We start from the raw sequence: 26,797 nt of genomic DNA on the forward strand, positions 1-26,797 counted from the left end.
AATAATAAGTCATCCAAGTCAGGTCCCCTGGAAGCTAGACATTGAAATTTGGAAGAGAGAAGCCTTAGAATTAGGTCCTATGGGCTCCATTCTCAAAACAGGAGAATGATGCCTTTGGCTTATCATCTTATATTTGTATGACATAAAACATGATGTTCCATACACTCATTTTATAGCCATACTATTTCAAGGCAAGATAATATAGAAACGTTTACTCTGTGAGCAAATGTCACCAACACAGGATTCTTATAGATCAAATCACTTTACCATACAAGGCTGTCACACATGTTTTCAAGATCATCTGGTCCATTTTTTTTTCAAGTGGCATTTAAGCCAATATAATTTTAGTATAAAAAGAGTTGCTTATAATGTGCTATATATTTGTTAGCTATTGTGGTATCTGAATAAATTAACCTTTGTATATTACATGTAGGCATTTAGTAAAACAAGATTAAGTGTATCAAATGTGACTTGATAGAAAGGAACTATAGCAGCATGGGCTCCCATGTAGATTTTTTTTTTTAACTCATTAGGGGAACTCTATTGTTTCAGTTTCATTGACAGTGTGGATGGACTGTGTTTTAACCACTCTAATATCCTCCATGTCCACACAACATTTGGTAGCATGTAAATGAAAACATGTTTTAGAACAAATTATATGGTGCACATTTTATTAGATAATTTATTTTATTAGATAATTTAGCTGGATGTGGTGGCAAGATTTTGAGTTTGAGGCTAGCCTATGCTACATTGTGAGTTCTAGGTCAGTCTGGGCTATATAGAAGGATATATAACAATAACAAAATAGTTAGTAAACAAAATTGATCATCAAAGTCCATTGATGGTCCCTGTAAAGACAATAATGGGTATCTTAGTTATTTAAACCATCATAATGGGTTGTGGAAATATAGTCTGTATTTGTGCCTTTGTTCTTTAGATTTTCTCAACTGAAGGGCCTGAACTTGTCCCATAATAAGCTTGGACTGTTTCCTGTGTTGCTGTGTGAGATTTCTACCCTGACTGAACTCAACCTTTCTTGTAATGGATTTCATGACTTGCCGAGTCAGATTGGCAATCTACTAAAGTAAGTGTTGGCTTTGTTTTTTGTTTTTTTTTTCTAGGTTGTCCTTTCTTTTGCAGGGGACCATCTCTGGTCTTAGGATGCAGGCAGTACTTTGAACTTTTGCAGTGAGAAAAGTCACATCCTTACCAGGATTCTATCCAACAATGGTTCTTGATGCCAGAGGTGACCGACCATACTGCCAAGTAGTAAGCCATTCCCTCCAGTTCAGCAGGGGAGACCCTGGCTCTTTGGTGTCTGAAGGCCCATCCTTAGAAGTTGTGTCTAAATCTCTCTTAACACTATATGGGCCAAGAGTTGTGGAATTTTGCCATGTGTGGAGTGTTAATAATTAATGTCATGGCTTAATAATAAATGACAACCCTGTTGTTGGCCCGTCTGTTTGTGTGAGCTGTTCCATAAAGCAGGCTTGTTTGTTTTCCACAGTCTTCAGACCCTTTGTCTTGATGGCAACCTTCTCACCACTCTACCCGATGAACTGGGAAACCTGCAGCAGCTTACTTCTCTGGGAATCTCCTTCAACAATTTTAGTCAAATTCCTGAGGTTTTGGAGAAACTCACCTTGTTAGATAAAGTGGTTCTGGCAGGAAACCGAGTGGAAGTCCTGAACTTAGGGGTGCTAACCAGGATGAGCCACGTTAAACATGTGGATCTAAGGTGAGGCCGCTCTGTATGGGAGCTTCTTTAGCTTTGCTGTGGTGGACCTCGATGTCTTCTCATAAAGACTTCTTTAAAACATTAGGAACTTAGAACAGTGTAAAAATAGATGTTTTCAGATATGTAGTAAAACTTCACTATTTACCCCATAGCAGAGAGATTAAGGATCTGGTGAGTTTGTCAGTGACAAAGACTTAAATTGCCAGTGTTTTATGAGAAAGTTGTTTTCCTTGAGCCTTTATCTAGACTGGATTTCAGTAGTCCTTTTTTGTTTGTTTGTTTATTGGCAGTAGAAGGTGGAGCATAGTAGTATTTCATTATTCTAATGAACATTTGTTTATTTATGAGTGATGAACATCTCTTTGTATGGAGACTAGTGGTTTCTAGTTTTCTATAAATGTGACCATTTTTCTGTTGAGTCACATTTTTTCTTAATAACATTGTATTGTAATTGAAATATTCACGGCTTCACTAGTAAGACCTTCTTATGAGTTTTGTTTTATAGTGACAGTCTTTCCTGTCATTTCAGGAATCCGATAGCGAGCCCTATAAAGACACAGGAAACTTAGTAGCATGTAGGAGAACAGGCTGATGTGTGTGAAGTCATGTAGGGATAGGGACAAGAACCTGAAACATTTAGTGAAGTTTGCATTTAAACCATTTCGTGTATGTTGAGATCATTTTCTTCTCTTTAGTGCATGTGAGTCTTAGTACTAGAGAAAAGGAGGCACAACTCCAGGGAAAGGGAAGCTGTTCCTGTCGCTTAGCTTCTCCCTCGCTCCAAAGCATGCCCATCTCCTTGCCCTCCCCTTTTCCCGTCTGACCTTACTAGGTACTTGGATGTAAGTGTTTCTCTATTCGTGGTTATTGCCATTTCTCTGTCCCTTCTAATTTGTATATGTATTTACTGGTTCTAACTTAGCTGCATCTTGGGTTCTTTTTCTATAAATCAACTGTGATTGTTTTCTGTAGGGCCTTGAAAAATGAAGAAAGTAGTGAAATTCTCAAGTACAGTAAAGAGAGGAAAGGGTCATCTCTCTCCTGTTTTTATACATATAAAAGAAATTATTTTTCTGTTTCTGAATATTAAGGATGAACCACTTGAAAACCGTGATTATTGAAAATCTGGAAGGAAATAAACATATCACTCACATGGATTTGCGGGACAATCAGTTGACTGATTTGGACCTCAGCTCCTTATGTAGCTTGGAGCAGCTGCACTGTGAGCGGAACCAGCTAAGGGAGCTGACACTCAGTGGCTTCTCCCTTCGAACTCTCTACGCCAATTGGAACAGTGAGTTCTCTATCCAGCCTCCTGTTTTTGCTCTTTCAGCTTTAGTCTGAGTCTTCTAAGAAGAATGACGTCTGTGGTCCTTCTCAGCCACTCTGCAGAATGGAGTTATGGCCTCTTGTGCTTTCTCCTTTAACTTAGCCATTACCCCTGAAGCAGTGGATATATACATACATTAAAAGACATGACAGGACCCGGTGGTGGCACACCTTTAATCCCAGCACCTGGTGGACAGAGCTAGGCGGATCTCTGTGAGTTCTAGGCCAGCCTGGGCTACAGAGCGAGATCCAGGACAGCCACCAAAACTACACAGAGAAAAAAAAAAAAAAAAGACATGACAGGATACTGAGATTCATTGTGTGAGCACAGTAAGAGGCATTTTGCAGAATCGTAGGGGTCGGGTAGGTGGATAGGCATGTTCTAACTAGAGCATCTGTTATGAAGTAGGCGTTGGTATCCTTACGACCCAAGGGCTAAATCTGTCTACCCCTCTTTTTTTTTTCATGGTCTCTCAAGAATAGTTTTTATTTATTTATTTTTTTTTTTTTGGTTTTTCGAGACAGGGTTTCTCTGTGTAGCTTTGCGCCTTTCCTGGAACTCACTTGGTAGCCCAGGCTGGCCTCGAACTCACAGAGATCCACCTGGCTCTGCCTCCCGAGTGCTGGGATTAAAGGCGTGCGCCACCACCGCCCGGCTAGTTTTTATATTTTTTAAAAATTAGAATAATAATCATGACATGAAAATTACATGAAATTCAAGTTTTTATATTCATAAATTAAGTTTTATGGGTATACGCTCATAGGTTTACATTTGGTATATACATCACTGTTTTTGTGTTACTATGTCATAGGAGTTTGACACTGTTATGATCCACAAACCCTAAAATACTTCTTGTAGTCTTTTAAGAAAAAGTTTCCCAACCCCTATTGGAGAAGCCCATGCTGCTTTGGTTGTAGTGTGAGAAGACCCTGTTCCAGACACAGACATGTTTGTGCTTTCTCCGGTGTGACAGTTGACATAGTAACGGTAAATTCACAAGGTTTAGTGGTTTCAGTGACAGAAATCTGTCATATAACCTGCCTACCTTGGTAGCCTGGCTGAAGTGAATGTAAGTTCTTTTATTCCTTATTTCTACTAACTCTAGTGTCATATAGTAGACATTAAATACATCTGTAAATCTGTATGAACTTATGTGGTTTGTAGAATGAGTGTAAGTTAAAGAGGCTACAGTGGAGTTCACGAGGTTTCCCAAGCTGGCAGAGTCAGTATTGAGAAGATAATGAACCAGAGGAGTGACAAGAGAGAGCTGTTGTAGTCAGGCTGGAGAGCAAAGCTGCAGAGTTCAGCTGCAAGGTGTCAGGCAGGTCCAGGTCCAAACAGGCAAACGGGTAGACTGAACATATAGTTGTAGACTACATCAAAAGCAAGGGATTGAGCTGAGCTGAGGCTCAAGGAATAGTGGGGGAGGCCTTAGTCTCCCCGCCCCCGCCAAAACACACCTAGATATCAGATGGTAGGTTGGTGTGGTATTTAATGTCTGTCACTTTAAGGGGTCCAGGTAAGGGAGTTATACCCTTTCCTTGGCCTGGTTACTCTGACATGATTTTAATATTTCCATGTGCCCTACAGTCTCAATTTACCCCAGTAAACTTATAGAGTGGCTCCCTTTTGGTCCCCAGGAATAAGTGATTTATCAGTCTGTGTTGGATGGGTTGTATCTGACATCTGGGTCTCCCAGGAGCTGTACTCATCCTCCCTCAAAATGAAGTCAAAAGCTGCCTGTGCACAGCCTGAAAAACCACTGTTCATATGATATGGAGGGATTCAGAGCAAAGCTTAGCTTGATTTTAGCAAATAGAGATGGTCTGTGGGAATGTTTTTCAATGTAAAAGGCCTTGTATTTTGGAGACCACTGTTTTGTCAGTTTGCAACAGTCTCATGTTGTTGAGGCCATTCTATGGAGAGTTCTTGACCAGTTAGGCTTTTCTATGTATTTTATTTTGGTTTTTGGTGTTTTAAGACAGTTTCACTGTATCACCCAAGTTGGCCTCAGATTTAACCTCCCAAGTACTGGGATTGTAGGTATGTTTTTACTATGCTTTGCAGTTTTCTGTTTAGGGAAGGGAAGGGAAAATAGTCAGTTTCACTAAGTGCCAGAAATGAAGATTTGAATAATACTTTATAGTCATCAAATTAAAAGGGAAAAATGGTGAGTGTAACCAGACTAGACATAGTGTCTTCTGGAGTCCTCAACCACAGCCAGTGAGCGGAAGGTGGCCATGGCAGAGAAGTGACAGGGCTGTGTGGATAGCAGTTCCCTGCGGGCATCTATCTCAGGATGATTGTCACAGCGTTGTTAGGGGGAAGAATCAATAGTGATGTAGCTACACAGTAGATTTTGTACAGCAGTGGAAATGAATGGACTAGAGCTTTGTGTATTGGTGCAAAGAAGTCTTGGAAACAGCTTTTGACTAAGAAAGCAGAACTGCACGATCATAGTGTACTGTGTACATTATACCAAAGCTTAAACTTAAAAAACAACATTTTCTAGGCTCAAACTGTACCACAAATGATAAGCATTCAGGGTGATGTTTACCTCTTGGTGTTAAAGGAAAGCATGTAAGGCACATGTTGGTATGTTAAGAGCTAGCTGCTGCTGATAGACCTGCTCGTTTTTTGTTTTTTGCTTTTTGCTTTGTCTTCTGTATCTGAATATGTTATTAGGATAAAAGACGTTTAGGGACTTGAGTTCTATTGTCTTTTATCATGTTATAGAGGCTTCACTCCTGCCTTAGATTAATTTCTTGAGTTAGAAGGTCCTGTTTTTGAGCAAGGTAAAGGAGCTTAGCATAACCAAACCTGATGACCTGAGTTCTATCCCTTGGACCCACAGGGTGGAAAGAAAGAAACAACTCCCCCAAGTTGTCCTCTGGCCTCCACATGACACTCACAAATATATGTGCATGCAGAGATAAATAAATGTAATAATAATAAGAAAAAAGCCCCATACCTGTAATCCCAGTACTTGGGAGGATGAGGCAGGAAGGTCAAGAGTTCCAGGGTAGCCTGAGCTATAAAGTCAAATACTATTTCAGCCTATCTTTCCCCTTAGGAAAACCCACAACAACAATAACAACAACCAAATGTATTGAGTGTTGACTGGCACTGTGTATTGATGCTATGACAGCGAATCAGTACAACCACCTTGGAAATGTTCAGTGCAGGTACTAGAGCTACCATGTCTGGTATGCCCAATGTTCCTCTTGGTTTATATTCACTATCTGTGCTTAGATTAGTTCACATATATGTGAGTAAGATAGCCATAGTCACCCTAAATTGGAGAAGCTTTCAATGCCCAGCAGCCCTGGGCATGGGGTACCAGGTACACATGGTAGTCAGTTGGCAGAGTCCTTATGTTCTACCACATAGAAACCACGTCTGGACAAGGAGGAGCTCTCTTCAAGTGCTGCCTTTTAACTTTTGTACCCCATGGCGTGGCAGTCAGTGGGGTAGCCAGGTTTAGTGGCACCCTCTAGTGTCACAACTCCCACATAGACCTTTGGTAAGGAGAACCCTTAGCCCTACAGTGAAGCAGGATTCCTCAGCCTGTAGCAGCAGCTGGCATTGTAGCTTCTAGACAGGCCTAACTCTCAGGAGTCTTCATCCCTTGGTAGCAGCCACTGTTACAGCTCTGAGACCTGGGGTATCTGAAGACTTGACATCTCTCTGGTGTTCTTCCAGCGGCCAGGCCTGCAGTTGCTTTCTTCTGCCTCTTTTTTGTTTTTTATTCTTTTGGTTTTTTGAGATGGGGTTTCTTCTCTGTGTAGTTTTGGTGCCTGTCCTGGATCTCGTTCTGTACCCCAGGCTGGCCTTGAACTCACAGAGATCTGCCTGGCTCTGCCTCCCAAGTGCTGGGATTAAACCGCCACCGGCTTCTTCTGTCTCTTTATAGCTGCTGTCCTCATCCCAGTTCAGACCTCGTCCCTCTTTCGCCTTCTCTGTACTTCCAGTGCCACTCTTGTCCCTGGCCTGGCTGCTCCCTCAGGACTGTTCAGCTGCCTCTTGTTGGTCAGTGTCTCAGGAAACAGCTACCGCTGCCTGTTTGTTACTACTGCTGCTGGCGGCCAGGCCTGTGGCTCTCCTTAGCTTCTTCAGCTCCCAAGAAGCCATAGCTTTGCCACCTCTGCAGCTTAGCAAGCTCCACAGTTGGGGTCATGGTGCCTCAGCTGCTCCACCGACTCTGCTGCCTCACAGAATGCTGAATGCTGTTTATTGAAGGAGGGAGGAGGCCTTAAATACAGGCTTACAGCACAATGGGAGAACCCCAGAGGGCAGAAGTTCACTACCGATGTTTTATAATCTTGCATCTAAGCTGTTAACCCCATTATGCATAATACACAGACAAGGAACTGCCCTTAAGCTTTCAGGAGGGTGGAACCTGGCAGGGAATTAGCATAGGGAGGATATCAAGGTCAAGGTCAGAAAGCAAGGCAACAGTTTACCCAAAACAGGGGCCAGGGCCCTGCAGGTCCCCCTTTTACTAAAAAATGAGCTTCTGGCTTGGGTTGTGTGGGACGTCAGCAGGTCACCTTATCCGTCATGGAGACACCTGCTCAGGCCACACAGGCACTCTGTCTTAGGTTGGTGAGCGTCCCCCAGGCATTACCCGTCTCTGAATACTCACTATCATACAGGCTCAATCATGTGTGAGCTACAGAGTTAACTGCTGCCAAAGATCTCAAAGTGGCACTGGGCTTGCAATCTGTGTGTTCAACACAGAAAAGACCAACAGAAGTCCTAACCCACCCATAGCCAGTAGGCTAAAGGCAACTGAGCCTTACTGCAAATTGGAGTCCTTGTAAGATGGTATTCCAAAAGCAAATGGAACTTGAGTTTATAAATTTACAACTTTCAAAGCCAATCGAAATGTATATAACTATTGGATTAAATTTATCATGCCCAATAGAATGAAAGATTAACTAACTGTGGTAGCTACTTTTGCTGCCAGGATCTCCACTGTGCTAGCTGTAGTAAGCAATTATGAAATGGTAATTCCAGAAACAGTAGCAGCGGTGGCCGCCTCTGCTACAACATCTGCTGCTGTTTTCTGTGTAACCAGATTAGCCTCCTCTGCTAAAGGAGGCAAGAAAAGATAACTTGAGAGAAGTCTTTTACTAGGGCTAAATGTTGTGGCTCCAGACTGACTCATAGGTGAGCAGACAGCTTGCTTATAGCCAGAGAAGGGTGTTTACACCAATCACAGCAAGCCTGTCATGCAAAGGAAGGTTTGTATTTACACCAGTCTCAATGATCCTTCTGCTAGGCCACTAGGGTTAACTATCCCTTTCCTGGCCCAGGTAGAAATGGTTGTAGACTCGTCTAGGATTTGTCAAGGCTGTGACCTAAAACATCTTATGTAACTGTTTGAAACAGCCCTGGCTTGGGGCTGTCATTTCAGGATGCCCTTTGGGAGCTGCGGCAGATAACAATACAGTTATCATATACTTTCTCAAGGCTTCTGTCTTGTGTTCATAAAGGCTGGGGCTGGCCTAAGGTTGTTTGGCTGGCTGATAATCATTTTGTTCAACACAGTCAGAGGCAGCAAGGGAGAGTCCAGCATTTGTCAGGTAAGATACAAAATTACCTTATCTCCCAGCATCTCTGCCTGTTTACAGGAAGATGAACATTAGAGGAGTGCTTACAACAAGAACTTAAATAACATCATTAACACTAGTAGTGATTTTTTCCAGATTTTGTAGCACTTTAACAAAGTTTAACACCTGTTCAGTACCCTAGGGAAGAACAGGTCCCTCTGGTCTGTTTCATATTCACAAAAAAGAACATTAAGAAGATATAACCACATGCAACAGTATGAGCAAATGCCATAAGTATAATGTGGAGCAAATAACGTCAGACCAAAGCATATGCAGGAGGGAGAGAGAAAAAGATCAGGAGTTCAAGGCCAGCTTCAGGTACATAGTGAGTTTAAGGCCAGCCTGGACTATATGAGATCTTGTCTCAAAATGAAACAAAATATAGTGAAGTGTATCTATGCTTGGGATTACAAATGTGCACCACCATGCTCGTTTATGCAGCACTGGGGTTGGGACCCAGGGCCTCCTGCATGCTAAGTAAGCACTTGACCAACTGAGTTGCATCCCCAACCATCATGTACCCTTTTATCCAGTGCTTGGGAAGGTAAGGCAAGAAGATTATGAGTTCACAGCCATCTGGGCTACCCACTAGGCTCCTATGGGGTGGAGTAGAGTTCTGGTTTTATAAATGGCAAGTGTTGTCTGTGGTATTTGGAGCCAGGATAGCAAATGGCACCTTTGAATGTGTGGTGACTAGAAGAGGAGATGAAGGTGTGCCTTGGGAGTTGGTAATGCCATGTTTGGTGATCTGAGCAGTGGTTCTACTTAGTGTGTTCCAGTTTAATGATCTATACACTTAAGATTGTTTCTGTATCTGCATTATACTTCAATTAAAAATGAGATTATTTTCGCCTTTAAATCCAGATATTGGGGCTGAAGAGATGGCTCATTGGCTAAGAGCTTGAAGTGTTCTTGCAGAGGACCTGAGTTAGGTTCCTAGCACCCATATAAGACATCTAACAGTTGCCTATTAACTCTCTCCAGGGAGACCCAACACCTTTGCCCTGTTGAGGACCCCTGCACTGTGTGCTCATACCAACACACATACACATAATTAAAAATAAATGTTTTTTTAATCCAGGTGTGTATTTTTCAAGTTATAAACTAAGTGGTACTGTTAACATTAGTGGCTACCTGATGTAGTTTAAATGCACAGGACCCCAAAGTTAGTAGTTGTGTGTGTTTTCAAAGACAGATTGGGCTCAAACAGTAGTCACGGTGAGTTGCCAGTAGTTTTTATCGTTAGTTATCTCCAAAAGCCACTTTTGCTTTGTTTACCAGTTGTTGTCGTCATCTTCCTCCTCCTCTTCTTCTTCCCCTTCACCTCCTCCTCTTCCTCTTCCTCCTCCTCCTTCTTCTTTTTTAATTATGTGTGGGAATGTGCAGGTACCTATGGAAGCCAACAGCATCAGATCCCCTGGAAGCTGGAGTTAACAGGCTGTTGTGAACTACCCACTGTAGTGGTGGAGCCTGAACTTGGGTCCCCAGGAAGAGCAGTAGGTGCTCTTAACCACTGAGCCATCTCTCCAGCCCTTTCCAGTAGTTCTTATCTTCTTCAGAAAACACTGTTAACATGTTGTCTGTTTTCCCATAGGGCTGACAGCAGTGAATGTCTACCCAGTGCCCAGCCTGCTCACTTCTTTGGAACTCTCCCGGTGAGTGTGTCCATGAGAGTGGTACTTGTCTTGAGTGGGGGGACTATTGTGTAGCTAAAGGAAGGAGTCTCTGGGAGAGGAAGAGGACTTCAGGCTCTTCTGTCTGAATAAACAAAGTGTTGCTTAATTGCACAGCCCTCACGCTATGTGTGACCAGTGTCTTCACCTTTCTGTCTGAATCTCTCAAGAATTATTTGTATTGTGAGCTCTGTTTTCTTACTTTCCATTTCCTTATCTTAACAGCAGCTCACTGTAAGCCTTCTCTAAATCACCTTTTCTCTGTTGACACTTCTTTACACTTCTTTCAAACTGGCCAATACAGTCTCTTTTTAATGCCATGTTAGTCATTACCTCTGTTTCTTTGGTGTTCTCTGTTTCTTCTGGCAGCCTTTCAAGTCAGAAACCCCTCCAGTTCTGACTTGGCCCACTGCCCTGTTACAGACCCAGTCTCATCGACTCCAGTGATTTATGTCACCCTTAAGGACTGGCATCAACCAGGTCTCCAGACTTACCTCCTTTTCTCTGGTTAGGTCCATGTGTCCAGTTCTTTACTAGCTAATCTTGCTGTACACATCCTCAGGCTCCTTAAACCTGTGCAAATCAGACTACTCTCCCTCTGCACCAGCCTTGATTCCTGTGTCTGGTCACACTAACACAGTCATAACCTGGTCATCAGGTGAGAAGCCTGAAAGTAGCTGTCATTCTTGCTTTTGGTTTGAAATTTGTTTATTTTATTTTATGTACATTGGTATTCTGCCTGCATGTCTGTGTGAGGGAGTCAAATCCCCTGGAACAGGAGTTACAGACAGGTGTAAGCTGCCATATGGGTGCTGGGAATTGAACCTGGGTCCTCTGGAAGAGCAGCCAGTGCTCTTAACCACTGAGCCATCTCTCCAGCCCTAACTTTCATTTTTTATTCTGCTCTCCTTCCTATACTTAATCCTCCAAGTCAGTGTCATTTTTGCCTCCTTAGTACTTTTGGAATTCCTCCCTCTTCAGCTGTATGACTACTCACTTAAGCTTATACCATTTCTTGCCTGGAACCTTGATTATTTTTTCTTTTATCAGCAGAATCATCTGAACTGGGCTCCACTTACTAGTATCTATTTAAAGTACATAGTTGACATCATCTGTACATTGCTTATAAACCCTTGAGGTAGGCCCCATACATGTAGGATCAAGTAAGAACCTTCCAGACATGGTGTAGAGCTGTCCCTTCTGTCTCCCATCACTCTGTGCTCCAGCATTACCAAACTGCTTGGCACTCCCATCATACACCACACCCCTTGCCTTATCTCTGTGCTCTGACTCTCGTTGGCATCCTTGCTTGGAATCTCTTCATCATGTAAGGTTGCAGTATAACATTCTTCAGAATCTGACCCAGATGTCATGTTTCTTAGCAAGGTTGCCTTGGCCTATTTCAGGCAGTGTTCCCTTCACCAAGCTGTCAGCGATGTCTGTATCTCTTCTGCATAGTTCTCACTGCATTCTACCACATAATTGACAGACATCTTGTGACCTAGAAAAGGTAGGTCACATCTGACAGTAGAAGTCTTTTGATGAGGATTTGTATTAAGTATTTCAAATTCATGCTTCCAGTGGCTTGCTTTGCTACTGATTGCTTTTCCCCCTATTTTCTCACTGTTATTCCTTCTGTTTTTCTTAGAATTTACTTCTTTTCTGTCCATCATTACCAGTGGAATTCCTGATCATATTTGATGCCGCTTCCTCCAAGTTTCTCCTCATCCCGCCTCACTACATCCTGCTGCTTCTGTTCAAAGCCTTCTCTGAACATGTTGAACAACACAGTTGACACCCATTGTGTACATATTTGAGTACTTGTCTCTCTCGCCCCTTCTACTTTCACAGTGTTTTCTGAGTGCTGACTTTATTTTTGGCAATATCCCAGAGAATTCCTTGGAAATAGCATCCCTGCCATAATGTGACTTAATACATACCTGGAATCTAGTGAAATGAATTCCATTTGTTACTTACATTTCCATAACTGTGACAAAATACCTGAAATAAGTAGTTTAAAAGAAGAAAAGCTTGCAGTGTCAGATCTGTGGCCACCCACCCATGTTGCCTTGGGCCCATGTCCAGATACGGCATTATGGTGGCGGCTCCTAGTGGCTTACCTCCTGACATCTGAGAAGCAGAGAGGGAAAAGCCAGCTTACCTTTGAGCTCTTCCTTCCCTTCCTTGCTCCCTCCTTTATCTTCTTTCTTCTGTTTGTTTTTAAAGACAGTCTCCATATTTAACACAGGCTGGCCTTGAACTTAGGCTCCTCATGCTTGCCTCAGCCTCCCCAGTGCTAGGATTACAGCATGAAACACCAAGTTCCACCAACTAGTTAAAAAAATAACTTTTTTAAAAGCATTTTTATTTTATCTGTGTGGATGTTTTCCCTGCGTGTATATCTGTATACCACATGTGTGCCTGGTGCCTTAGAAGACAGAAGAGGGTATCAGATTCCCTGGGACTGGAGTTACAGATAGTTGTGAGGCATCATGTGGGTGCTTGGAATTGAACACTGGTCCTCTGGAAGAGCAACCAGTGCTCTTAACCACTGAGTCATCTCACCAGTCCCACCTACCAATTTATAATAGCACTACAGGCTCCTAGAACAAAGTGCAATAACATGTCTTTGGAGGGGGACCATTTAGTATCTAAGCTGTAGTAACTCTTTACCTTACATGATGATTCTTATTCTTTGCAGAAACCTGCTAGAGTGTATCCCTGACTGGGCCTGTGAAGCAAAAAAGCTAGAAATACTAGATATGAGCTACAATCTTCTCACCGAGGTTCCCGTGAGGTCTGTGTGTGCATATACATATATGATATATGTGTTTAAGTATTTCTCTAAATTTGGGTTGCTGTTCATTTGTTGGTGATTATTGAGGACCAGCACCTTAATGTACTATAAGAGATACAGTGATGACTAATGCATGGTCTTAGCCTGTAAGACACGTAGTAGAACTGTGTGACATACACACATGTAACTGCTAACTGTTGTGACAGTTTCTGGCATGGTTGGTGCTATGATAGTATGAATATCACTGTTTTATAGGGTGACTTATTATGAACTGGACATTTCCTGAGAACCTCAGTTTTATGATCTTTCCTAATCCTTTAAACCTTTTTTTTTTTCTTTTTTTTTTTTTTTAAGATTTATTTATTATGTATATAGTGTTTGTGTCCCTGCAGGCCAGAAGAGGGAGCCAGATCTCATTACAGATGGTTTTCAGCCACCATGTGGTTGCTGGGAATTGAACTCAGGACCTCTGGAAGAACAGCCAGTGCTCATAACCTCTGAGCCATCTCTCCAGCCCCTAAACCTTTTTATATAGGTGCTGTCAGCCTCACTTTAGGAATTGGGATAACTAAGAATGGTTAGGGAACCTGTCTGAGGTAGCACTTCACCAGGGGTACTGGGAATTAGTATTTGAATGTGGAAGTCTTACCCTGGAGGCTTGGTCTTAATAATGACACTTATCCATTGTTTTAGGAATTCAGAAGAACTTTAAATAATTAGAGAGTGCTTTGTGGTAAGATGGTATTTGAACTGACCTTTACCATATGGTGAGATGTGTCTAATTTGAGGAAGGAGAGAATGGTGTGTGAGGGGTAGGGTGAGGCCATTGTATTATACATTCCAAAGTATTCAGGGTAAAATGTATGGCTGTGGAGTCTTTACATTCAACTAGAGGCTTTGTAGCACAGTATGTCTGCACCGAGCTCCCGGAGTAATCTTCACATCTAGACAATACCGTTTCAGTGAGATCTTTGGAGTCACTAAATCTTTGGCAAGTCACTAACTCTTTTTGGAATTCATGGTTAAATGGCCTAGTCTTAGCACATTTTAAACACTTAACCATTTTTATTGTAATAAAATTTTGTTATGGAATTATATTAATAAATATGCTGAGTTTATTAGTATTGATACATGCTGTGTAGACTTCATTTCTGTCTAGACTTAAGTCAAAATGTTTTTACTCTAGAAACTGCTAAGCCAGTGGTTCTCAACCCAGCCTCCCTAATGCTGCCCCCTTTAATACAGTCCCTCGTGTTGTGGTGAACCCAACCATAAAATTGTTTTCATTGCTACTTCATAACTGTAATTTTGCTACTGTTATGAATTGTAATGTAAATACCTGTGTTTTCCAGTGGTCTTAGGTGACCCCTGTGAAAGGGTGGTTTGACCCCAAAAGATGTCACATCCCACAGGTTGAAACCGCTAGTTTAGACTCTCTGTGCCACTTGTCCTCAGGATCTCACCCATGACTTCTGGGTGGGGGCTGGGTGATTTTCCAGACAGCTTTTGTGGCTCAGTCACTTGTCAGTGGCTGTATATTCTAAAAATAGGTTTCTGTGAGTTGACTGACTTTAATGAACTGGCCTATAACAGACTTAAAAGAGGATTTAAGTAAGCTTTTGTTTCTTTCTGTTGTTTCTCCTTAGAATTCTGAGTAGCCTGAGTCTTCGGAAACTGATGGTTGGACACAACCACATCCATGTCCTTCCAGCGCTGGTGGAGCACATTCCGCTCGAGGTGCTGGATATCCAGCACAACACTCTCTCCAGGCTGCCAGACACTCTCTTCTCCAAGGCCTTAAAGTGAGTCCCTCGGAGGAGCACAAGCATTGTCTCCACAAGCTGCAGCAACCTATCCTTGGAATGAGTTCCCTGTTTACAGTTTACTTGGTACTCCAGCTGTGGGCAGAGACTCAGTTGCAGTTTTTTATGATAGAAAATATAGTTTCATAGTAAACTGGAAAGTTGAGTAACTATCGAATACTTACTTGTGTGGTAAATGATTTCCAGCAGGTGGGGGTACTCAGGCTTTCACTGTGTTCAGGGAGAAATAGCATTCAGGTGGAGCCTTTCATAAAGTCCAGCTTTGGCATTGAGGAAAGAAGGATATACTACTAAAGTTAGTTTGATTCTATCTTTGTCAAGTAATCTTTGAGTTATATTTTCTTGATTTCCAGAACATTTGTTACTTGCTTTGAAAACCATGAATTTAAAGGTAATTTCCTTCTACAAGGTATTATTTGCCACCTTGTTGTAAATTAGTACGTTGATGGTATGTCTTCCTGTTTTAAAGCTTATAGTCAGGTTTATTTAAATGTCATCTTTAAAGAAAAAGTAGGGGTTTTTTTTGTTTGTTTGTTTGTGTGTGTGTGGTGCTAGGATTAAGCTTGGAGTATTACTCGTATTAAGTAAATGCTCTACAGTTTAGCGATCCTCCTAGCCCAGTCAAGTTGGATTTAATGGTAGTCTTTTACTTATGAAGAAGAGACTTTAGAAATGGAGAAACAGATGAGCAGCAATGAGTTGACATAGGGTCACAGGACACATCCCACAGGTTTCTTGTTTCCTGTTTTCCAGATTATGTATCTCTTAATCCATAATACTCTTAGCTGGATAGTCCTCAAAATAAAATCGTTAGAAAGAAAAAAGCAACAACAGCAGAAAAAAAGAAATGAAATTGTTTGGGAGTAATTTTCTTTTGGGCAAGTTTCTGTGAAGTGTTGAAATTGTTAATTAGCAGGTTATGCATAACACAGAACGTAGTCTTAAATACCTAAAGATAATTAAGAAACCATTTACTGCCAGGTGGTGATGGCACACACCTTTAATCCCAGCACTTGGGAGGCAGAGTCAGGCAGATTTCTGTGAGTTTGAGGCCAGCCTGGTCTACAGAGTGAGTTCCAGGACAGCCAGGAATACACAAAGAAACACTGTCTCAAAAATCAAAACCCAAAACAAAGAAACCATCTACTTAATGCAGTGCTGTCAGAGCTGACACACATAATCCTCCACAAGCTTAAAAGCTCATTAGGGATGCTGATCACATAGCATGTATATTTAAGAACACACAAATTCAAAATCGGGGAGATTTTGGTAAGTGCTTGCCTTACAGGCATAAGGATCTGAGTTCAGTTCCCCAGAACTCAAATAAAATCAAGGGGCATGGAGTATGTGTGTGATTTTTATTCTGGCACAGAGATGGTGGAGACACATGGATCCCTGGGACTTGCTGGCCAGCCAGTCTAGCCTAATTGGTAAGCCCTGGCCAAAGAGAGATCCCGTCTCAGAGGAGGGAAGGAGCATTTTTTAAATTACTTTTATTTTGTGTGTGTATGTATACAGGTGTGTTTATGCATGCGCTGTAGTATACAGGTGAAGGTCAGAGGACAACTTTGTGGAGTCAGTTCTCTCTTTCTACCTTGCAGGTTCTGGGGATCAAACTCAAGTTGTCAGGGTTGGTAGAAAGAGAGAGCCTTTACCATCTAAGCCATGTCACCATTCCATGGATGGCATTCCTGCAGATGGTACTCAAGACTCCTCTTTCTTACACACACACACACACACACACACACACACACACACACACACACACACACACAGACAGGAAGACACAAGTTTAATGATGCTTCCTTTCATTGAGGATATTCTACCTAACAAACATTGTATTTGACAGATTATTAAAGTTATACTATGGCTTACTTGTTAGATTGACAAAGATTAAATTGAGCTGTGATAATGAAGATAAAAGTATGGATTGCATTATTCTTGTGTGAGTGCAGTTTGGACTTGATCTTAGCCAAAATGCCAAGAAACCACACAATTGCTGTTTGATCTAACTTTTCTGGATCACAAGTAGTCAGTATATGTTTAAAAGTCATTATAAAAAAAACCCTGTATCCTAGCCAGGCGTGATGGTGCATGCCTTTAATCTCAGTACTCGGGAGACACAGGCAGGTGGATCTCTGTGAGTTCGAGGCCAGCCTGGTCTACAAAGTGAGTACCAAGACAACCAGGGCTGTTACACAGAGAAACCCTGTCTCAAAAAAAAAAAAGAACACCAAAAAACAAAACAAAAAAACAAACCTGTATCCTTTGATCCCATAAGTTCTGTCTCTAGAACTGTACACTATGGAAATAATTGGATAAGAATCAAGATTTTCACTATAGTGTCCATAATAAATGTACAGAAGTATAATTACTCTATATAATCTATGTAGATATCAGAGCATTATGGAATTAGCTAAATAAATAATGATTTGTTACAAAGAGACACAATTTTTTGAAGGTTATCTTTATAGTTCAGATGTATATTAAGGTGGTGTTCAATAGTGTCCTTGCAATGGGAATAGGTGGTTGTGCATGGAGCCATTATAGAATGGTAGAAAAGTAACCATGCCTATGTTCCTTCTTGACACCTGGCTTTGAGTTGTATAGATGCAGAGGAAATTTCCTGGAGGGAATTATTTTTGACTTTGGGAGCTTGATAGCAGCATTCCCTGTTGCAAGGGCATGATGGTTTCTCCTTAAGAAGGTAACACGCTCAAAGGGAATGATGCTCTGTGTGTGTTCTGTCAGCCTCAGATACTTGAATGCATCTGCAAATAGTCTGGAGTCTTTGCCTTCTGCGTGTGCTGGAGAGGAGAGTCTGAGTGTGCTGCAGCTGCTGTACCTGACCAACAACCTCCTGACAGATCAGTGCATACCTGTCTTGGTCGGGCATCCACACCTACGAATCCTGCACCTCGCAAATAACCAGCTACAGACTTTTCCTGCAAGGTGAATGGGTGCACAGTGTGATTATTGGACAGTAAAACATGAATTCTGCATTACATTATAGCTATCTGACTATGACACTTCTGATTTGCTGGTGCAGATGTGACAAGTGCGACTTTACTAGCTCAGTAGGAAAATCTTGTCTGAATAATTTGTTCCTGATTAAGAATGAATAGCCCAAGAAATTGTGGTTAAAACGTGTAATTTTTAGCTCTAATTATTCAACAATATTCTGAGAATATTCCATCCAAAAAAGTACAGGGTTGTGAAATAAAATGTAAAATCTCTTTCTTTCTTACCAGCACTGTAGTATAAAATACGTCGTCTAGTAGTCTAATAGAATATACTATTCATTATATGTACTTATATAAAATGCCTAGTATATGCCACATACTGTGTCACTTACTGCCTCTGTCCTCGAACCTACAATCAGGTCGGGCAATTAGACAAGTGTCTAGGCCAGTGGTTCTCAACCTCCCTAATGCTGTGACCTTTTAATACAGGGCCTCATGTTGTGGTGACCCCCAACCATAAAATGATTTTTGTTGTTACTTCATAACTGTAATTTTACTACTGTTATAAACCATAATGTAAATATTTTTGGAGATAGAAGTTTGCAAAGAGGTCGTGACCCACAGACTGAGAACTTCTGGATTAGGCAGTTTCCATGCAATGTGACAAATGTAAGATATTAAAGATCCCATTTAAAGATGAAGATATGGCTTAGTGGTTAAGAGTACATGCTACTCTTCCAGAAAACCCAAGTTCAATTCCCAGCACTCATATGGGGTGGCCAACAAATACCTGTAACTTCAGCTCCAAGGGATCCAATGCCCTCTTCTGGCTTCTGAGGGCACCTGCACACATGTGGCACGCACCCACACAGACACATAAATAAAAATAAATTAAAAAATAAAAGTAAAAAGATACCCGGTTGCTACACAGAGCTTGGAAGAATGGGAGTTAGGCCTGGAGAGGAATAGTAGTTAGCAATCTATACCTGTAAGAAGACATGAGTGAGTGAGTGAGTGAGTGAGAGAGAGAGAGAGAGAGAGAGAGAGAGAGAGAGAGAGAGAGAGAGAGAGAGAGGAGGAGGAGGAGGAGAGAGATATTGGTTCTCCAGTTAAAATTTAAACAGTGTCCATGGAGAAATAATTAATAATTATCTTTCAAAATAATTTTGGTCCAAAAAAAACTTGGGCCTGAGGATGTAACTCAGCTTCTAGAGTTCTTACCTCGCATGCATAAGGCTCGAGTTCCACCCTCAGCACTGTCTAAAACAGATTTGGTGGCACACACCTGGAATCCCAGCATTTGGGAGGCAGAGGATCAGAAATCAAGGTGGTTTTCAGTTACATACAGATTTGGAAGCTAGCCTGGAATACGCAAGACCTTGCTTCCATGCCTGCCCCAAAATTCTGTTATTAAAAATATGTTTTCTGGGGCTGGAGAGATGGCTCAATGGTTAAGAGCACTGGCTGCTCTTTCAGAGGACCTGGGTTCAGTTCCCAGAACCCACTTGGCAGCTCTGTCTGTAACTCCAGTTCCAGGGGATCCGACACCTTCATACAGATACACATGCAGACAAAACACCAATGCACATAAAATATGACTAAATCATTTAAAAATAATATTTTCTTCTTTGTTAAGTTTTTTTAGGTTAGCATACAAAGTAATGAGTTTCACGATGGCACCTTCATGAATATGTGTCATTATACTTTGTTACCATTCATTTTCTTTCCCCATAGTCCTCCAGAAATAATATGTATATATAAATATGTAGCCCTGGATATTCTGGAACTCACTATGCAGACCAGGCTGGCCTAAGCTCACACAGGTTCGCTTGCTTCTGCCTCCAAAGTACTGAGATTAAAGGTCTAGGGTATTATGCCTGTCTTTAATGGTGTTTTTATTTTTCAATACAATGTATCCTGAACACATTCATACACACTCCAACTCCTTCCATGGCTACTCTTTCCACTCTCCCATCTTTTCCCACCCAACTTTGTGGTTTCTTTCTTTCTTCTTAGTCCCTATCGAGTCCAGTTTGTAATAACCATCTAGTCTTAGGGAGTGAGGCCTGCCCTGGTGTGACCTACCATAGGTCACATCATGAAAGCAGACTGACTCTCTCCCAGTAACTATCAACTGCCAGGAGCTCCTCAGTTAGTGTAGGATTTCCTGCCCACCTCCCCTTTAACACTGGGTTTTGTCTAGTGTGAGCTTGTGCAAGTCTTGTGCATAGTGTCATCGTTGCTATGAGAGGGTCTGTTTTGTCTGGAAGACCTTTCCTTGATGTTCCCACTACCTCTGGCTCCTACAGTCTCTCTGCCCTCTCCCCTGCAAAGATTTCCCCAAGCCTTGGGGATAGGCAGGTGATAATGTGTGTCCCATTTAAGCCAGAGCATCCACAGTTCCTCATTCTGGGCCTGCTGGCCATCTTGTAGGAGTCGGTTCGTACTTTCTGCCATGTGGGGCCCAGGGATCAAATTCAGGTAGTCAGGCATGGCAACAGGTGCCTTTATCCACTGACCCATCAACCCTGGTTTTAAAATCTAGGCACAGTTGCATAGTCACTAAACAACTGGGTTAGGATATGGGTATTCTGTTGATATGCACAAGTCAGAAGAACCTAGGCTGGGAGTAGTAGAAAAGAAAAGAATGTAGGTTAGCATACATATTTGAAATTAATTTTAAAAATAAAACAATTATATAACATTTAGTTTAAAGGACATATGTCACTATGGAGTCCAAGTGGGCTCAAACTCATGATACTGTGCTAAGGCATTTGTCATCATACCTGACTCTTTGTAAATTTGAAATATTGTTTCATGCTTTTAACATGAATCCAGCATTTTGTCAAAGAGTATTCATTATTGATGATTTATAGTAGTTGGATTAAAAGATTTTAGAGGAGTTGGTGAGATGATCCAGTTGGTAAAGTGCTTGTTGTACAAACTTGACCCAAGGTCAGATCCCCAGAACCCACATCAAAAGCTAGCTGTGGTAGCACAGGCCTGTACTCCCAGCCCTGGGGAGTGGAGACAGGAGGATCTCTGGGGCATGCAGGCCAGCTAGCCCAGCCAAATCAGCGAGCTTCAGGTTTAGTGCAGACCCTGTCTCAAACAGACAAACAACCCCCAAACAAAAAGATACCGCATGTCAACTCCTGGCTTCTGTTGGTGCATACACAGTGTGCATATACCTGCACATGCACATAAAGTTGTACACACATACACACAAATGTTCTGTTTGTCTTTATTTTCCAGTTTCTTTGAGTGTAATGCATTATCATAATACAAAAGAAAATAATTTTCTAAGCTTACTTATTAAAAGTATGAGTTTTCTTTTATGTGTATATAGGTGTGTGTCTTGTGGGGAGGTGTACTTGAAAAGTGTGAATTCTTTAGCAGTAGAAATTGTGGTCTATTAGAAAAGTAAGATGGAAAGTTCATATAAAGTACTTATTTGAGGGACTGGGGAGAGATGCTTAGTAATGGAGAGCAGAGGACCAGGGTTTGGTTTCCAGCATCTGCATGGCAGCTCATAACTGCAGCCATCTACAGCTCCAGTTCCAGGAGACCTGATGTCCTCTTCTGTTCTCACCTGGCACCCATGTAATGCACATGCAGGCAAACACAAATACTTGATTAAGAAAAAAAAAAAAATCAAAACACCATTTTGAGAAATCTGGTAGAAAGTTTAGTGAAGTTATAATAGTATTCAGATTGTTAGTATTATTGGTGATTTATATTCCAAACTTTCTTCACATTTATTGTTTTCAAAGAAATCAGAGGACTTTGTTAATGGAAATGTCAGGCTTAAGATATTTTGCTTAACATGTAACATGTGAAAAGCTTTGCTCAGTATCACGGTGGTGTAAGTAGTTGTCTTGTCTCAAGCAGGGTGCTGTGTGTACAAGAACTTGGTGGTTAGTGGTGGGGAGTTGCTACCACTTGGTACTGTAGACGTTTAAAACCGAAAGGAGTCTTAGTTCACCGGCTTCAGTCGGGGCCCTCTGGCAATCACTTACCCAGGATTTTGCATCCTAGTTAGCGCTGCAGCAAGGACTGGCACCCTCTCTCAACAACAGGCCATACTTTTTCAGGAACTCAGTAAGTCAGACAAAATGCTCATGCCCACATCTCTAAGGAAAACAAGGGTTGTGCCAACCGTAAAACACTGAGTGCTAGTAGGGGATCATGCTGACAATTAGCAGGCTTGGTCCTTCGTGACGGTGGACCACGGCTCAGCTGGTGTCTGGTCGCTTCCTTCTCTCAGGGTTTTCTGCAGTGAACCACATTGTCTTTACTCTGTGCATGGATGCTGTACAATAGCACCACGTGGCAGCTGCCCTTTTCTGATTCACTGTGGTGTTTTGATGTTTCTTTTTTTCAGCAAACTAAATAAATTGGAGCAATTGGAAGAACTGAACCTAAGTGGGAACAAGCTTAAAGCCATTCCCACAACCATAGCTAACTGCAAAAGGCTGCACACTCTTGTCGCACATGCCAACAACATCAGCATTTTCCCAGAGATACTGCAGCTGCCTCAGATCCAGGTACGTGCGTGAGCTAGCCTGGCATCCTCCCTGCAGAGCGGCAAGGGTGGGAGTGAGCTGCCTTTCTTGTAAGAAAGAAGGAGTGTGAATGAGACTGCTTCCCCTCTCAAGACTCTCTCGAGCTGATTTCCCTTCTCTACCAGTAAGATCCATTGAGAGGCCACAATTGGGTACAGTCCTCTACTTTCTTTCTTTTTTTTTTTTTTGAGACAGGGTTTCTCTGTGTAGTTTTGGTGCCTGTCCTGGAACTCACTCTGTAGACCAGGCTGGCCTCGAACTCACAAAGATCCACCTGTCTCTGCCTCTTGAGTGCTGGGATTAAAGGTGTACGCCACCACCGCCCAGCAGTCCTTTACTTTCTTAGACTGTCCCTCAAATGGCCAAGCCAAAGCCCCAATTCTATACTAGGTTCCTTCCCACACTCTCTTCCCTGCATACCCCAAGTCTTCCATGGTGAGCGTTTGCTATTGCTGCAAGGAGAACCAACCAACTTTAACCACAGGTGTGTCCTAGAGGTCTTTGGCTGAAGAATATTGACAAAACTACTACTTAAACAACATGACCAGACAACATCTCGATAGCTTTTGATAGCTTTGCAAAGATAGTATGTGCTACCCATGAATATGGCTGACTCTTCCCTTTTCTTCATACATAAGGAATGGGTATTGTTCACTTTTCGTATGCTCAGTGTAAAATCTGAGTATACTTAATTTGTTCCTGGAAAGAAATTAAGTTTCCATGTAAGGCTCTAAAAGTTGGAGTGTTTAGAATTAGAGATTGTAATATAATGTATTCTCCTTTGGTTTCTGTATTCCTTCTCAGTTTGTAGACCTGAGTTGCAATGACTTGACAGAAATACTAATTCCAGAGGCTCTGCCTGCTACTTTACAAGACCTTGATCTGACAGGAAATACAAATCTGGTTCTGGAACACAAGACTTTGGACATGTTTAGGTAGGAAAAAAAAAATCTGAAATCAAATCTATGTCTCAGCCATCAGTGGGTTATCTCTGGACTGTGGAAATCTCACCTAATTCAAGGATAGTTAATTAAAGGATAGAATAGAGTGGAATAGCCAGAACATTCCTAGGTGGTTCTCTTTGATTAATTTCTACTGAGATACACACTGAATTATTTTACATGGCAGACATACATATGTCTGGTGGCACTGGTCACATCTGGACATCTAAGCAACAATGCATATGTATAGTTTTAAGATCTCTTTATATTGCTTTCAATAAGTAGACACTTGGTGAAGTGAAGAGACCTTTGTGCATTATTGAAACGATATTCAGCTTCTGTTCCCCTACCACTTTTTCTTCTCCTACATCAGAGCCACAGATTCATCACCCCACTTGCACTCAGTCTCTCTGGAAATGTGTCTTAGTCTGTCAAAAGATAATTTTCTAAAAACACATTATTGTTTTGATAGTTCTTATAAAATACAGACAAGAATATGGTCTAATCTTCCCTTCTTCACCTCCCACAGCCATATCACAACTCTGAAAATTGACCAGAAGCCTTTGCCAACCACAGATTCTGCAGTTACGTCAACCTTCTGGAGCCATGGACTGGCTGAGATGGCAGGGCAGAGAAATAAGTGAGTATATTGGCCTTGGAGACTGGAGAGAGAACAGGCCGTCCGTGACGTCTTAGGCCTGCTCTGGTGCTCACAGCTAGACCATGTTGTCCTGTCTGTCTCTGTAACATGAACGTAATTGGCCTTAATAAAAACCTGGAGCCAGATGCCAGGGTAAATGCTGAAAGGTCAGAGAGAGACAAAGGAACAAGCCACAGCCATCTCTCAATTTCAGTCTGAGGATTTGTGGAGACTGGATCTTCCCCTGCACCTTCTGTCTATGTACCCAGGGTTCTATAGTGAGCATTCTTCCTTTGGGCAAGGAGTATAAGCCCAGCTTCATTGGCAGGTGTGCCCTGATGCTCTTTGGCTGAAGAGCACTGACAAAATTAGTTCTTTTGTTTTGTTTTGTTTTTCTGTGAGGCCTTGGCTGTCCTGGAATTCACTCTGTAGACCAGGCAGGCCTTGAACTCAGAGATTCGCCCGCCTCTGCCTCCCAGAGTGCTGGGATTAAAGACTTGCACCACCAGCACCTGGCTACAAAATGCATTCTCAATCACTGTGGCTAGCATGTGACTATGACCGAATTCCCTCTTCTTAGGATGCTGTCTCTGTCAGCTGCTGCCTGACGGTCTTATCTAGTAGCCTCCTTCTGGACACAGATTTACCACAATGATTCTCTGTCTTCAGTTCATACTTTTTAAAAGAACATGCCCTGAAGAAGTGATTTTGTTCCTCATCTTCTTGTTTCAGACTCTGTGTGTCTGCTCTGGCTATGGATAACTTTGCAGAGGGGGTAGGAGCTGTGTATGGCATGTTTGATGGGGACCGGAATGAAGAGCTCCCTCGTCTGCTGCAGTGTACGATGGCAGATGTGCTTTTGGAAGAAGTTCAGCACTCAACAAATGATACGGTTTTCATGGCCAATACTTTCTTGGTATCTCACAGGTAAGCAGGTGGGTTGACTAATCCCTAACTCCACTTTCCTTATAGAAAGTAAATCTCAGAAGCTGAAGGTCATTGCTTATAGATGCAGGATCACAGAGAGATGTTGTACCTTCCTACACCAACATTCTTTTGGTATCAGCAGTGTGGTAGTCATTGCCTCTTTAAAGAATCTGTGGGGTCAAATGGCTGAAAGACATTTAAAGAAATGCTCAACATCCTTAATCATCAGAGAAACAACTCTGAGATACCACCTTACACCTGTCAGAATGGCTATGATCAAAAACACTAATGACAGTCTGTGTTGGAGAAGATGCGGAGCAAAGGGAATACTCCTCCACTGTTGGTGGGAATGCAAACTTGTATAAACACTGTATGTATCAGTATGGTGGTTTCTCAGAAAATTGGGAATCGATCTACCTCAAGACCCAGCCATACCACTCTTGGGCATATACCCAAGGAATGCTCAATCATACCACAAAGATACATGCTCAACTATGTTCATAGCAGCATTATTCATAATAGCCAGAACCTGGAAACAACCTAGATGCCCGTCAACTGAAAAATGGGTAAAGAAAATGTGGTACATACACACAATGGAGTACTACTCAGCAGAGAAAAACAATGACAGCATGAAATTTGCAGGCAAATGGATGGAACTAGAAAATATCATCCTGAGTGAGGTAACCCAAACCCAGAAGGACAAACATGGTATGTTCTCACTCATAAGTGGATTCTAGATATAAAGCAAAGAACAATCAGACTGCAACCCACAGAACCAGGGAGGCTACATAACAGGGGGGACCCTAGGGTGACTGTGGCTTATAATAAGTTTTGGTTTTACTCAATCACTGGGCAAGCCTCAGTGAAACATTTCACTATCACTATTAGGATAAGAATTTATACTATATCAAGCTAAAATAGAAAAATAAATAAATAAATAGAAATGGGAAAAAAAAGAATCTGTGGAGTCCTCTGCCCAACTGTTGCTAAGGACCTGGGAAGGCCAGCACATGTAAGCTAGGGGTTATATGCCTGAATGTGTATGGACATTTAGGGGAAGAAGGTCGTGTGCTTTCCTAAGATTCTCCAGAGTTAGTTGATGACCTACAGAAGGCCAACAGGCACTTGTTAGGTTTATGTGTTAGAATATTTATTGTTGGGATTTATCTAACTCCTCTTTCTCATTTACACCTGAGCCAAAATCCTTACTTCCCAACTCCCGAGAATCTTTTAGTAGCTCAGCGCGCCTTGCACTTCAGGTAGGTGGCCTAAAGGAGCAGAGTGCTAAGAGTAGAAAGCTGAAAGGTCAAGACCAGAGCAGCCTGGAGCTGGGACTGGGTGTATCTCTCGCCACGGTGAAAAGCAGGGTGTTGGAACAAGAGTCAGTTTTTCAGTAGTACTGGCTAGAGACTTGACAGAAGTTTGGAAAAGGGAATTCTGAAGTTTGAACCTGCCAAGGACCAAGTACTGTGCCACATGGTTTTCATCCTTACCTTTCAAAACAAGCCAAATAGGTAGGGATTTTATCAATTTGATTTCTTAGAGAAAGAACTTGCTGGGATTCTACAGTCAACAAATATGAAAAAGAAGTTTGAAATTAGATCCTTCTGGTGGGGTCTGCTGTGGATTAGCCTTGCCTCCAGGGTGCAGACCCATGGACATCATGTGTGTGGAGGAAACGCAAGGCGAGTCATGGCCTCTCTCAAGGAACTTACTGTCCATGTGCTTCTCAAAGTGTTTTTCCAGGAGAGCATTCTCAGCATTCTTACTAGAAACTTGTTAGAC

At 42.0% G+C, this 26,797-nt stretch overlaps 1 protein-coding gene across 1 annotated transcript in view; it reads left to right on the forward strand.

The window, feature by feature from the left end:
- Phlpp2 (PH domain and leucine rich repeat protein phosphatase 2) overlaps positions 1-26,797 on the forward strand; it is a 73,153-nt gene that overhangs the window by 38,694 nt on the left and 7,662 nt on the right. The window contains exons 7-17 of the mRNA XM_006974116.4: positions 938-1,084; positions 1,508-1,738; positions 2,830-3,032; positions 10,278-10,338; positions 13,058-13,153; positions 14,800-14,955; positions 17,728-17,928; positions 22,324-22,486; positions 23,309-23,439; positions 23,975-24,085; positions 24,818-25,012. Coding sequence (XP_006974178.1) covers positions 938-1,084; positions 1,508-1,738; positions 2,830-3,032; positions 10,278-10,338; positions 13,058-13,153; positions 14,800-14,955; positions 17,728-17,928; positions 22,324-22,486; positions 23,309-23,439; positions 23,975-24,085; positions 24,818-25,012 — 1,695 coding nt within the window. The remainder of the gene's footprint in view (positions 1-937; positions 1,085-1,507; positions 1,739-2,829; positions 3,033-10,277; positions 10,339-13,057; positions 13,154-14,799; positions 14,956-17,727; positions 17,929-22,323; positions 22,487-23,308; positions 23,440-23,974; positions 24,086-24,817; positions 25,013-26,797) is intronic.

Source organism: Peromyscus maniculatus, chromosome 5 (genome assembly GCF_049852395.1).
Source record: "Peromyscus maniculatus bairdii isolate BWxNUB_F1_BW_parent chromosome 5, HU_Pman_BW_mat_3.1, whole genome shotgun sequence".
Classification (NCBI taxonomy): domain Eukaryota; kingdom Metazoa; phylum Chordata; class Mammalia; order Rodentia; family Cricetidae; genus Peromyscus; species Peromyscus maniculatus.